This window comes from Argentina anserina, chromosome 3, assembly GCF_933775445.1.
Source record: "Argentina anserina chromosome 3, drPotAnse1.1, whole genome shotgun sequence".
Taxonomy (NCBI): domain Eukaryota; kingdom Viridiplantae; phylum Streptophyta; class Magnoliopsida; order Rosales; family Rosaceae; genus Argentina; species Argentina anserina.
In genome coordinates this window covers 27,155,957-27,170,528 of record NC_065874.1, presented here as the reverse complement: position 1 = coordinate 27,170,528, position 14,572 = coordinate 27,155,957, and the positions used below count along the sequence as shown (strand labels likewise).

The window sequence follows — 14,572 nt, the reverse complement described above, 5'->3', positions numbered from 1 at the left end:
TCTCCCATCAACTAAAGCCTACTGTTTTAAGGTAATTGTTTTTCGAATTTGAGACCAAAAGTTGGCTACTCATCTGTTTTGGTTTCAGAATATATACTTGCAACTAATCATGTATTAAGTGATATATATACCGTTGTAGCTTATCTAGTACTAGGGACAACTAAGAATGCATGAACACATACAAACACCAATAGCTACTTTCACTGATAATAAACGGTGCATTAGCTCATATAAAATTCTACTTCTTTACTGAAAATAGACACTGCCTGAGCACATACAAACTCCAATCAATAACTAGGAATATATGCAAGTTTCATCTCTACACATATTACTTCACAGACAATGTTGAGCACATACAGCCACAAATCAATTACTCTACTTTTATGAATAATTGACTGGGAAAAGATAATAGTTTTCAACTTTATACATGTTTTCTCAGAGATTTTACTCATTGCTTTGCTACTCTCAGTGAACCTTTTAACCAACTACAAGCGGATATGGAGAGCTAAGATTATTATCTCTTTTGTATGTGACTAGGAAATTTGTTACCATTCTGTCCAAAAGTCACTGATCTTCTTCTTCACCAGCTTTATACTGCTTTTCTGATCCACATGTTTGTGCCCTCAATGGTGACCTTTCTAGTGTTGATATCTGTTCCTTTCATAACCCTTGTTACATCCTGGCGAGTTTGCAGGACTATAAAGCCAGTGTGTCGAGGCATGTGGGGGTCATCGTCTTCAGTGACAATGTCTTCGATGCAGTGGCCAAACTCCCTGAAAAAAACCAAGAATTTCCATTATTGAAGGTAAAGGACTCAAGGACTCTAGAAATCTATGTTGATTAAACTTTTTTATTTATTTTGTTTAACCTGGTAAGGTGTTCATGAATGTCAGCCTCAGGAACATGATACCTTATTTCAAAATGGATCTTCAAGGTTCTGTCCCCCAGATCACCAATTCCTTCTTCTTGGTGTGGTTTGGGCGCAGTTTCGTGACAGTTCTTCTTGCTGGTTCAGGACTTGTTGCCGTTTATGTAGGCCAGAAGATGGTTGCAAGCACTTTGTTCCATGATCCTCGTGACATCTTGGGGTGTTCGCAAGACTACTACTGAGGCAGTGTGTGGAAGCAAGAGAGGTTCATCTTCTCCCGTGATAATACTTTCAATGCAGCGGCCAAACATTTTGTGAAAACCATGAAAAGGCATTATCGAATGTAAAGCTTATTACTTTAAGCACTACAGAAGTGTGTTGACAATAGAATTGTACCTGGTTATATACCTACGAATGTCAGCTTTTGGAACAGGGCCTCCTTTGTCATTGAAGATGATTACTAAGGTTCTGTCGTCCACATCACCAATGCCTTCTTCCTCCTCCTCTTGGTTGCCCATTTCATCCTGAGCTTCTTGGTCTGGCTTGCTCTTCTTGGTGAACCACAGTTTCCTGCCCTTGATCTCTGCCATTACAGTGCTGTAAAAAGTTCCTTCCATGACCCTCGAGACATCTCGGTAACTTCTCAAGACTATTCTGCCAGTATGTGGTTCATGAGGGGGTCATCTTCTCTGGTGACTATGGTTTCTATGCAGTTACCAAACTTGCTGTAAAATCCAAGAAATGGCATTATTGAAGATAAAGGTAAACTCAAGAACCGTAGAAATCTATGTTGACAATAACGTTTCACCTGGTTATGTGCTGATAAATGTCAGCCTTTGGAACAGGGTCTTTCGGAGTGAAATTGATCTCCATGGTTCTGTCACCCACATGACCAATGACTTCTTCTTCTTCTTCTTCTTCTTCTTGCTGATGCCTGGGCCCAAGCTCTTCACAGAGATTCTGACACATTGTTGCAGAAACAAGGAACCTCCCGCCTGTTTGTTCTTTGAGGATGAAAAGGGGCAGCAGCTTGAAGTTCCAGTTGTATAAACGACGGTGCGGGTTTTGAGTAGAAGGACCTGATCAACCTCATTCAGTGGCGCCTTCTTGGGCGAACAAATGCCCCACAGCAGACATTGCTTCCATGATGCATTCTCTGAAACGGTGGGGATTATTGGAAATGTGGATCATGCTGCCTTGGAACCTGCAATGGGGAATCACAGTATCCAGGTAAGACCAGAGGGCCAGAGCATGGACTGCCATTTCACGACTCACTTCTGGGTCTCGGAGGGCTCTCAGATACAGCTTCTGAATTTCGGCGTTGGTGTGTCGGGTGATCTTCCTGGACGCCAGTGATGCCATTGTTGCCATTGATTTTGATGCTTTCTTGGGAAATGGAGAACACCCTTGAAATGCAGAATGAAAGCTCTGGTTTTTTGTTTCTGGGTTTTCTTGATGTTCTTGGGTTTCTCTGGGTTTTGGTTTCAGGGGTTTAGGGGTTCTCTTTTGACACGTTGGGTATTTATAAAGGCGGTTTACCCCCGCTTTTCTCATATTCAAATATTATTTAATACTTGTTGTTACTACTGCGCTGTTATGTTTTATTAATCTGTGCGTAATTGAAAACAAGACAACTTTTAAACCGACCTACGCTTTGTAAAACCGAAAAAGAAACAAAAATCAGAGCTGGGTCATTTTATATGTTATCATTTTGTTAGTATTGTGGCCCAAAACTGCGAAGATATCATAGGATGAAAAATATGTTGTTGTGGCCCAAAGTCCAAAGATAGATTAAAGAATTGAGGAATTTCTACTCAACCTCACTGGCCATTTTTCTGCTGAGTTAGAGTGTGAACCCAAACTAACTCTACGCGGAGGAATGAACGGGTAGGATCACTTGTGTATCTATATAGGCTGTGCACTGAAAAATTTCCTAGTATTTTCGATGTACTACAGTAATTACACATACCAGTGTGTTTTTCTTTTCACACCCCTTGAAATTGGCACCACCTGATAACTTACTCCGAAGTTGCACTAGACTGAACCCATAAAGCTGTGTCGTATTATTGTTCGTGCCAATGATGCGACAAAATGCAAACATATTGGGTTTCTACATGCTACTATTTCAGGCACAATTTGAAAATGCTCATATGTCAATGTCAACTCGCTAAAAACTCTGAATTTATTTGTATTAATTCATGATTATAAACCTGAAACAAAATAAGCACACGTGTAAGCACAGCTTTTCCACATGCGCAAAGCGTTTGTAGGAAGACTAATTAATAATTAATCAAAATGATTTATTACAAAAATAAACTACTTCAGTAATAAACCCAAATTAACTGTTTATTAAGAGTATTAAGAGGATGAAGGTTTGTAATTCGCATACAAGAATCATCAAGAATAAGCAATCTTTCATGTTGTAATTCTATAAACACATGCGCCCTTGAAATTTGTTTTTCCTGGCTCCTGGTTGGACGGCGTACTTTTTGACGTCATCGGACAAGATTTAAGAGGAGTTACTGGTTTGGACTTCGGATGGCACCGAACTCTCTCCCACCTTTGGGTGCAACTTCGCTCCCTCACTTTTGCTGCCCATCGTAACTTTCTTTCTCTCCTCTTTCTCACTGTGACACTAGGGTTTTCTCTTCATGTTCTTCATCGTAAATACACTATTATTTCTATAAGTTTGTTTCATTGTCTTCACAGTGGAAATAATATTGCAATATGGATTATGGATTATGAATTATTTCTCTCTCAAAATCCATCGGGTTGATCAAACTGGAATTGTAAAAAAAAATTGGGGTTTCGGATATATAATTAAATCAATCAAGAAATTAATGAATCAGCTGGGTTAGCTCTTTGCTGGTGAAGTATTCGGCGGCATAATCCAGCTAGCAAAAAAAGTTTGATTCCATGTAGGATACTGTACCCTTCTAAATATATGCATGAGACTCCAAGTAATCTCCGACTAGTTTAGTGACTAAATTAGAGCATCTAATCATCTCTTCCATCCAAACCATCCTTCCTTTTTATTCTTTTTACCCTTAAGAGCTCCTTAATACAATTTCTCTCTGTACCTAAGTTTGCTTCTTCACCGTGACAAAATGCGACTTAAAGCTATATTTGCAACCCAGAGACGGGGCTACGGCTGCCCAGGCGCTTTGCTCACCTAAAACCTACAAACGAATGTTATATTTCAGGGTTGGCACTCTAACTCCGGTGAGCTACAGTGATGAGCTCATTTATCTGTTCCAGAAGAATCTGGAATTATGGCCGCAGTTTCTCCGACGTACTGACCTACAGACCTAAAGGAGCTTGACATTCCGGAATTTTACGGTGGTCATAGAAATAAAAACTTCTGTAATGTGAATTTTTTCGGGCCTAATGATTAGTATGACGCAAGTGGGAGTTAGTTACGGCGGCCAAATATTCATATGGAAGAAGAACGGCGGTGAACTAATTCGTGTGATGTCCGGCGATTCTCGACAAGTACATGACGTTCAGCCGCATCCGCATGATCCTGTCATTGCAACCTGCGGATTGGAATACAATATAAAGCTCTGGACTCCCTACAGCAAATGAAGGTGCATCTCCATTGCTTTACCAACACTTGTGGTTCAAGTGGAAAGGAGCTTGTTCCCCTTAAGCAAGTCTCGAGTTCGAGCCTTGTGAATGAAGAAATCAGTATTGGGAGAGAGAGCTTATCCGTCATAACCCGGCGGTCCGACGCGGCTGTTATCGCGGTCCGACGCGGTTCGAAAATATAGTCATCTCCCAAGAGGAGATGTATTTCCTGGGAAACCAAAAAAGATACTTGCATACCTTTCAAAAGAAACTGAGTTGCCTTTCATGACATTATAAACCACAGCTCAAGGTCGTAGCACTACCTTCATATTTGCTTCTTGTATGGCAGATAATGGATTCTAATTGTCAAGCTAGAATTATGGATGAATATCAGTAACACGGAAGAAAGGAGCCAAACTAATTCGATTATAAGGGTGATTGCTTTCTCAATCTCTCGCATTTTATATAGAGAACGTGTTCAAAGATAAAGACCACATCAGAAAGTATGCTTTGCCATAGGTGCACAATGATCAATGCTTTTACAAATGAATTTCTTTTAAGATTGTGATTCAAAACTAGACTTCTACACCAATATTTATAAAGAATTCGAGGTCAGTTCCCTGCAAAATCCGCACTTCACGTGCTTGTATGTGTAAACTAAATAAGCTAAGATCCCTGAAAAGCCTACCTGGTATTAAGACTACCAAGCTCTTCTTTACAATTGGTGAATCTAATCCCCTCCCTTCCCTTCGAGATAAAAAGAAATACAATCAAGTAAATACACCTGTGAAGAGCAACCATGACTGTGGAACCCTTTTGTACCAACCAACACACCAAAGCAATATGAGCCAGGACTTTACATTTCTAGGTCAAAATCGAGAAACGATGGCATGCACTTTCTTACTCTGCCACCCAAAAAATGAGATTCTATAGACTGCATTCCGGGCTTGACAAGTACCTGTGCCTAAGATAACTGGTACACAAGCGGACTAATCTTCATCCTCAGTAGCTAAAGATGCAAAGGAAAAAGGTTTGAACTTATACCCATCACCAAAGTAGAACTTATTTTGAAATTCCACCCAATGAAGACGCAAGGCATGAAGAAAAGCACTGAGTGTCTCCATCATGAGCAATATGAAGGCAGTTGCAAAGGCAAAAACTGCTAATCCTATTAACCGGATGATAAAACTGTCGTACCTGTTATAATTATTTTTCCCAGAGAACCCATTAGTAATTGATATACCAGTGCAAAGTCATACGTAGCAACTTAAAGATTCTGATCAGATAAAATGTGGGAAAATAAAATATTACTTTTTCAGAGAAGAATAAAAGTCTGAAATGCATGTATGCCGTAATAAAGAAGAAAGCTTGTAACTCACCCCCAGGCAAGGAGAAGGACTTTCTCATAGAATACAGTTGACAACTCTGAGTGGGCCAAGCTGTAAACGCGATAAAAAATATATTTAAGATATAGCACTCTGAATTGAGAAAATCATATAATAAGCAAAATGAACACACAGACTTAATCAGGAACACTATGAACAAGTATACCTCAAAGCCCACAATCGAAGGTAGGACGCCGTATTTGAAACTGCACCAAGAACAAACTCTATCGAGTGTATCATCTGGTGCACAAACACCTCGCTGAAATTAAACTCCTCGTGATGTTGCCTCAGATCAGTTTCCACATCAAGATCCATTTCAGAGGTACCAAGCATCCCATATGAACGACCTTGAAACCTCTGGAAAACAACAGGTAAGTATAGTCATATCGTCCCAGCTCCTCATGTCTCCAGTCACATAGCTTATGTAGTCAAACACTAATATACCCAAAACTGAATCCATAAAACAAATTGGGATGCTAATTATTAATATAGTGACATTCAAAGTATGTTTCAACATCCACAACGAAAAAAAAATCTATACAAAGTTTCTGTAATTTTCATCCTTTATAAGTTCGTAACAGATGCTGGGCAAATTATACCACAGTACCTCTGTGTGAAGCTTCCTCAAAATGAAAGGTTTTGGAAAGAGCATCCAGGGGACAGCAATTAGAGCCAAAAGTAACAAAATGATCTGCAAAAGTAGAGCCCTGTTAAATGAACATAAATTAAAGCAAAAACAATTGAGTACACAAAGTAATAACCACGGGAGTTAAAAACTCATGCCTGAAGTGGTCTCTGGCCCCAAAATAACTCATTTTCCCCAAGGTCGTCAAATGGACTCAAGAACATGTAAATCATTACATGATATAGGTCTGCCTTAGAGCCGCTGCACCACTTGATGATAACTAGAAGTGAAAGATATCCAAAAAGACTGTTAAGGAAGATCATCTGCGGCACAAACTGGTACCTAATAATAAAGAGGACACCCAATTGAAAAAAGTCAAATTCCTGCCAACTTTAGAAAGTAAGACAAAAAAGGGGTCTTCTCAAAAAAAAAATGTAAGACAACAATGGGGAAAGCGAAAAATGTATGAAGAGAAGTGAAGCACACCTTATATCAATTGAGCTGCTGAAAAACCGTGCGTTGAAGTAACTGAGAATAATTCCTATGTTCATTTGTGCCACACCCAACAAAATAGACATTTTCATTTTAAGAGAATTCAAAAAGGGCAGTTCTGAACGACTTCCGCGCCAACTGGGATCCACACCAAATGGGTATGGATCTCGGTACTTGATTAAGCCAGCAGTGTGTGCATCACTGCTCACAAGAAGACAATATATAGTCAGCTTTCTTCGGACTTCTGAGAAAACAAAATAAAAAAGCCTGAAGGACACTAGAACAGTTATGATTAAAGTAAACTCAGAGATCAGTAAGCCATTTGAATATAATGTGGCATGGGGAAGATTTGTGTAGTTGCAAGAAATGTAAAGGTTCCTGATGGGTAAGCAAAAACAGTGACCAGACAGTACTAAGTAGTATACCATCACACTCTTCCATCAAGACGAGAGTTTAGAAAACCCCTCAGAAACTTACAGACGACTGGGGTAAGCAAAAACAGTGACAAGACAGTACTAAGTAGTATACCATCAAACTCTCCAATCGAGACGAGATGAATTTCGACGACCCCTGAGAAACTTAGAGACGACAACAGAAGGAGACCAAGAAACCACCAGAATGATGGAAACACATTCTGGTACTTTTCTGGGTGATGCAAACACATGAAATTTTAAATAAAGTACATATAATGAAAATTCAGAGTTAACAGAAGCACATAATCCAGAAACCTGATATCCCAGGGCAAATTTATCTCAGCAACTAGCTGGAGGTGACTTCAATAGGTTTTTATCCTATATGTTTATCTAGACAGTTATAACAATATAACTTTTTTTTTCCAATAAGTACCATATCAGAATATTTTATATCCCAATAGATCGATTATAGTAGCAGATGACATACAATTGACAACTACATATGTAGAAAGGAAAATATACAAACTTTACAGAAGCCAGAAAAATGCTACTAGTACTTGAATAAATTAAAATAAAGCTTACCTGCAAGTAGCATCTCTGCATTTGTAAGCAGAGCTACCAAATATGTGGAAAGGAACAGAGAAGAACTCATTGTAAATCAACCCACAGTAAATTGAGAAAAGAGACATCAATAGAAGTACATAGCGGCCACCAAATAGCATCTCCATAAAGCTCCCGAGTTTCTGTTAAGAATTAATAACATTTTTTTTAAAATATTACGAAAGTGAGAAGCTACAAGTTTTCCATATAATCCTTTTCCTCTTAATATCCAGTGCAAGAATTTGAAAAGAGACGCACCTGAGCAGCAAGCTTTCTTTCACGGGCTATAAGAACTAATGCTCCCATCAACAAGCATATTCCATGACCCCAGTCACCAAACATCACAGCGAAAAGAAATGGAAATGTGATGCAAGTGTACACTGCAGGATTTGCTTCTTGATATCTTGCTACGCTGGCAAAATAATTAGACCCACATCAGTTCCATGGCCTGATTTTAGCAAACTAGCTAACAACATACTCTGAAAGGTAACTAAATTAATTATATTGAGCAATTACTTTATTATAATAATAAACATGTACTACTTTAGCTACTAGATTAAGAAAACTTGCCCCATCACACACTTTTTTTTCTAATTCCAACACAATCTGCTGGGAGAATGTCTTACCATTAGTCATTTTACTTAACACTCTTCAGTGTTAACTAATGCTTTATATAAATTACCAACTTCAATTTTTTTACAGGCAAGGCAAAAACAAGAATATCAGAATTTAGTTGTATCCCAAAATCCTGTTACTTGCTATTTGCAGAACCACCGCCCCAAAATTCAGGTTTCAATAAACTACAATATCAATTTGGAAAACAAAGTTTCTGATATTTAGATTGGTTGCCACCTGTCAGAACCCTAAATGCTCCATCCCTTGCATACACATATCAAAAGAAGAGTGGACAAACAGAATTCATCTAGAATCCCACCATTTGAGACCCATTTCCCAATACATAAAACAAAAATTATAAACTAATCTAAAAATAAGTTTATCCATATGCTAAGAGAGAATATAATTTCATTAGTGGTATATTTTAACTAACCCATATGCATCAACAATTTCCTGAAATGCACTCGTGAAGTTGTTGGTTCTAAAATATGTAGGAGGTGATTCTATTGCATCCATCACGTGGAATATTACACCCACTTGCGAATTGCTGTCAAATGTTGCACGTTGCAATGCCTCCTGGATCTGTTTGATAAAAAAAATAAGAGAAGAAAAAAAAGTAAAAAAATATCAATGACCAGAAAGATCTTTCTAAGATAGTTACCATTAACATTATCCAGTGTTATGATTAGATATTTGCAACGCTTCCCCCCCCCCCCCCCCAAAAAAAAAAAGAATCCGTTAATTTTTTTTTTCTGAGAAAGGCAATAGACCCCTTAGATGGCAAAAGCTAATTTTTCCGTTGTAATTGGATGATTTGCATGGGATAATAAAAATGGTGTAGATGTAGCAATATTATTGTTCCATACTTATATAGATACACCTTTGATATCTAATAGAAAATACTCAAGTGAGTATATTTCACATAAATATTCAATAAATAAGTAATTCGTGGTTGGCAACTCTTCTCCTAGATAATAGTATAAATGGACATATATAGTTTCATGCAGCCTAATCCAAATTGCTTTAAAATATGGGAGAAGGCACGGCAGCACAGGATCTAAATATTCCAAACAAAAGTAATATGGGAATACAAATAATACCAAAAATGCATTACCTTTGTTTTGGCAAATATAGGACACCAGCCTTCTCCAACAAGGCATTTTTTGGTGACATCAAAGTTTAACATGTTCAATGTATCATATACAGCTTTCTCCCTTCTTACCTGAGAACAAGTAGCATCACATGATTGTAATATGAGAATTAAGCTCAACCACTCCCACTTTTAGTCTTACTAAATCAATATTCTTTTGTGTTTCAGATAAATGCAAAATTAGTAACAAGACGGAAAATATATCAGCAATAACTTACCATGGTCATCCATTTTGCCAGGTGAAACGCTACAGAAGTAAGGGCCTTATTTCTGTGGCGAATCCCTGCATCCAATGTTGCTTCCAAATCAGCAAGACGTGATGCAGCCTACAAAAGACAAGATGGTACTTTAAGCATGAATGCATGATTGAAGAGTATCAGACTATGTTGCTACAATATGTTTTTGATGTTCTGTGATCTCTATGCTAAAGACACTAATATTAACCAACACCTGTGAAATAAGCTTTAACACTATAGGAAAAAGTGAAGAGCATAAACTCTAGTAACACTAGGAGGCTGCAGACGCTTATCAAGATCAACCGTGTTGGAACCAAAAACCTAAAATATTAATTTATATTTTCTCAAGAAAAGAAAAACACTGTTTCAACTTGAACTTCTCTCAAGATAATAATAAACTGCCAATGTGCAAATGTCAACTGATACTATTTACTTACTTCTCTAGTTATTTGCCTCTGCTTTGTTATATCTTCAGGAACAGGGTAGCAATTTGCACCAAAGGCCTCACAAATTTTCAGAGTCTTTGCTTTTGCCTGCAACCCAGAGAAGAAGACTACAAAAACTGTCTGCTCAACCTGCAAATAGAAAAACTAGTAAGTAAATGCATAGGCATTTTGATTTTGCACAAATCAGGAAGCAAATATATATTATACTGAAGCAGGATCAAACCATTTCAGTAGATAAAGGATCCATGATTTGTTCATCTGCAGGAGCTTGGTTGAAGAGCATATTTCCCCTGGTAGCACGAAACAGCATCCTCTCAAACCTTAGTGCTTTCGATTTACAAATAATCCCACTAACAAAATTCAAACCAGATTGATCTGATGGTCCCGGTCTGATATCCTGTGTATGCATAATCATTACAAATTAAATCATATAGAAAGGTTTTGCACCAAAATTAAGCCATTCTTGTCACTCACCTGCTCCAACAATGAAACTGCATCACCATAGTCATTCATTGAGTAAACATTCTCTTCTAGTTCTGTCTCTGTGACAGCATGGCTATTGCTTGAAACAAGGAAGCCACTAGCCTGAAATTGTCCGCACCATTGTTAAGGCACAGGATCAAAGATTTCAGGAGAAAACAGTTAGAATGTATTGCTTTCAGAAAAGGATAAATTCACACATAACCATAAATGAAAATTCTGCATTGTAAAATGATAGTTAGCAAATACCCACTAACACTACTAAGACCAAAAAAGAAATTTCTAATTTATTCGACGAATATGGACCTATGACAAATCATATGGCAATTTACCAACACAACAAACAAATTACCAAATCAACAGAAAATTAATAGTTAGTATATAATATTTGCTGAAGCAATCAAGAAATTCTCTGACCAGCTACCCAAGCAGAGGTAATATCTATCACTCGTTTGGTGCTTTCTTAAAAAAGATCATTAACATCTGATTATCCAGACACCATATCAAATAGTAATAACCTATTGTTAACCTAAGGAAAAATAATTCTTTTTGGCATTAAACTAATTCATTTTGGCGTTGGTCTTCATCCTAATAAAAACAGAGGTGTTTCACATAACCTAGCCTTCAATTAAACACACGCGCGCGCACTCACACACATGGAACACATATATTTAATGAATTATCAGAAAACAAAAGCTGCCACGAGGCTGCAAATACACCAAAATGAAGAGAACGTAGAAAGGAAAATTACCTTTTGTAATACCATCTTGAACTCCAGGAGCTCATTATATGATTGTCGCAGTCTTTCACTATTAGAGTTCATTTCAATCAGCTCATGTTCGTGCTCTCCAAGTTGAAACTGGAATTAAGAAATACACAACATAAATGGTATCAGTTTACAAGAAATTGCTTTATGGATGAGGGTGCAATTGCTAAGTGGCAATTTAAACAATATGTTCCAGCTGAACAGTGCTATTAATATTGCAAACTCAGAGGGAGGGGTATACAAACAAAGGAAAAGAATAACAATGCTAGAGCAGCAACATAGATATAGACCTCTAATTCCTCCAACTCAATATCTGGTTGTGAAACTGGACGTATAGATCCAAGAAGACCAGCTTTACTGATTTGATCCTTAAAGAAGCGCAGCTTTCTGGACATCTCTGCACATCGCTTTACCTGTGGAGATATCACAAAGATAGACACAAAGAAAATAAATATTATTGCTTACGGTGACAACTTCATCACCAACTATAGAACTATAATGATATACACTATTCAGTAACTTTTCAATAAAAATGATTCAACTACCAAATGACATCATTATTACCAAATTTAAGTACATATACAGTTATCATTCAGCGTGGCTTGCAGGTGGAGAAAACATGTTATAAAATCATTTCCTAGTTTAAAGTCCAACAAATTTCTATCTTTGTTAAACAAGCACAGTGGAAGCATACACAATCAGCTTTCAAATCTTGGACAGTAATTAATTGCCTACTAATTCTTCTTGATCGCTACTTAAACTTCATTATTATAGAAGCAAAAACCGGCAGAATTCTCAACACCTAGGTTATTGCAAAACCGGGAATTTACATACAAATATATAAGCTCATTCAGAGTGAAACTGCTTGGGCAAGATGTTACTGTCCAAAACATTGCCATGCAAACCATAATCAAACTGATCAAGTAGATACCTGATTAACAAACGTTAGCTGGAAAGGGCTTTTATCAGCATTTAACTGCAAAAGAAAAGAGAAAAAGGATATGACCATAGGTATATCAGTGCACATACCAAAAAGACAGTATTTCAATTCTGTGAAACTATTAACAAGATACCAGGAAACAAATAAAACACAAATTGAAGAATTTCGATGTCTTTGTACAATGTCACGCATGCAAAGAATACATCAGTTGGGTATAGATTTAGGGAAAAAACCTTGTTGCTTATTGTGCAGCAATATATGTTCGACATTTGCACCATACTCTTAGGCATACACCAACCAAAACTAGAATAATTACAAACCACATAGATGAAGTGACTTTTTTCGTTCTTTTGGCCAATAGATTTATAGAACGGTTTATATCACCTATTTATCAACCACTGAGCTTATACAAATGAGAACTTGATCCCTTCACTTACAACAAAAGAAAATATAAATTAGAAATCATGTACTTAGCTTCAGCAGCATGTCCAGTACATACTCAGTTTTCTACAAACAACCAACAAAATAGTGTATAGTATAAACTGGTTATAAATATTCAAATAACAAACTATTAAGGCAGTGATTAATAACCATAAATATTCGCACTGTTTTTGCAAATAACAACATAAGATAGTGAAGGCACAGCGCACTTTCGCACCAAAATTGTGATTAACAAATTTTTACAATAGTGATTAATAATCATGGTTCTTGCTAAAAACCATGATTAATAACATACTTCAGAAACTATATCATGACTGACTAATTAATCATACTAGTACATAAGTTTTTATTTCTTAGCATATAATCCCACTTAAGTGATTGATCAAGTAAACCCAATCAACATTAGAATTGTGAAACAATCCACACAAAAATAGAGGTGCAAACTACCCATATAATGGACAGCATATAAATGTATTACTCGTATAGTAAAGTACTGCTCGAAACTCCTTCAACAAGCTGATATACACCCAAAGAGTCATAGCCCAACTGGCTGAAGGAGGTGATGTGTCACAAAATACAAGGCCAAGTCACCGTCAGGGCGGCACTTCCAAAACCAGAAGTATAATTTTACGGCAAGTGCTACGGGTTTGCAAACCTATTCTAATATGAGCATACGGATAACACTTTTTTGAGTCATATGGTGTACAAAACTATTAGTCACAACCCCTACAGCTAATTTGCAATCTCAAGTTGCGTCATGAGAAACTAAAGTTTACTATCAAGTGTGAGCAAGAACTAAACTGTTCCAATTACATAAAACCTCGAAAATCGATATCGCCCATCCACAGTATAGTGTATAACTTCAACACATAATACTCAATCCACCATCACGAAAATCCCGGCAATACTCAATCGATATATAATGCAGCTGGATCTAATACATGGTCAGCATCAAAGCTGTTAAAACGGAATGCACGGCCTAACAATAATCAAGATATACAAATCAGAATCCACATTCTCCAACCGGAAATCGAAATTAGTGATTGAAACTCTAGTACTCTACTGATCCTCTATCCTAAGTTTCTCAATCACAAGTCCTAGTCAAACCGCACATTCAAACAATCCGATGAGGAATTCTCCCTAATGATACCAAATCAAACAGAAATTCAGGTCAAGCGGGATCGGGAACTTACGTCACGGAACTGGAGGAGGCCGAGTTCGCCGAGATAGGAAACGGTGCGGTGGGCGGACTCGACGGGGATGATGAGCTGGACGAAGGTCATCTTCTCGGAGCGCATCAGATCCATGGCGGGCAACTTGTCCAGGAACTTACCCATTTTTTGAACCAACCGGAAAACCGCCTCCGGCGATTTGGATCTGAGAGACTCTGGCTCTCTTCTCAGATCTAAAACAGAGAGAAAGAACGAGAGGGGGAGTGATGAACCCTTTTTTATTTATTTAGTGGGATTCGGGTACTTGTTGGCAACTGCCATTAGAATCGGAGAATTCGCGTGTCACTTTCCCAAGGCTCGATCGAACTTGGAATTT

General features: G+C 37.6%; 1 protein-coding gene across 1 annotated transcript; it reads right to left on the bottom strand.

The window, feature by feature from the left end:
* Window positions 1-4,873: 4,873 nt before the first annotated feature.
* Window positions 4,874-14,524, bottom strand: LOC126789218 (V-type proton ATPase subunit a1). The gene is made up of 18 exons (XM_050515313.1): window positions 14,218-14,524; window positions 12,575-12,619; window positions 11,934-12,056; window positions 11,629-11,736; window positions 10,872-10,982; window positions 10,621-10,794; window positions 10,389-10,526; window positions 9,934-10,041; window positions 9,680-9,787; window positions 8,999-9,147; window positions 8,209-8,362; window positions 7,933-8,093; window positions 6,932-7,138; window positions 6,604-6,787; window positions 6,428-6,511; window positions 5,987-6,177; window positions 5,815-5,874; window positions 4,874-5,632 (listed from the first exon to the last, which is right to left on the bottom strand). The coding sequence occupies exons 1-18, from the start codon at window positions 14,359-14,361 to the stop codon at window positions 5,425-5,427; spliced, it is 2,457 nt and encodes an 818-aa protein (XP_050371270.1). The 5' UTR covers window positions 14,362-14,524; the 3' UTR covers window positions 4,874-5,424.
* Window positions 14,525-14,572: the final 48 nt, after the last annotated feature.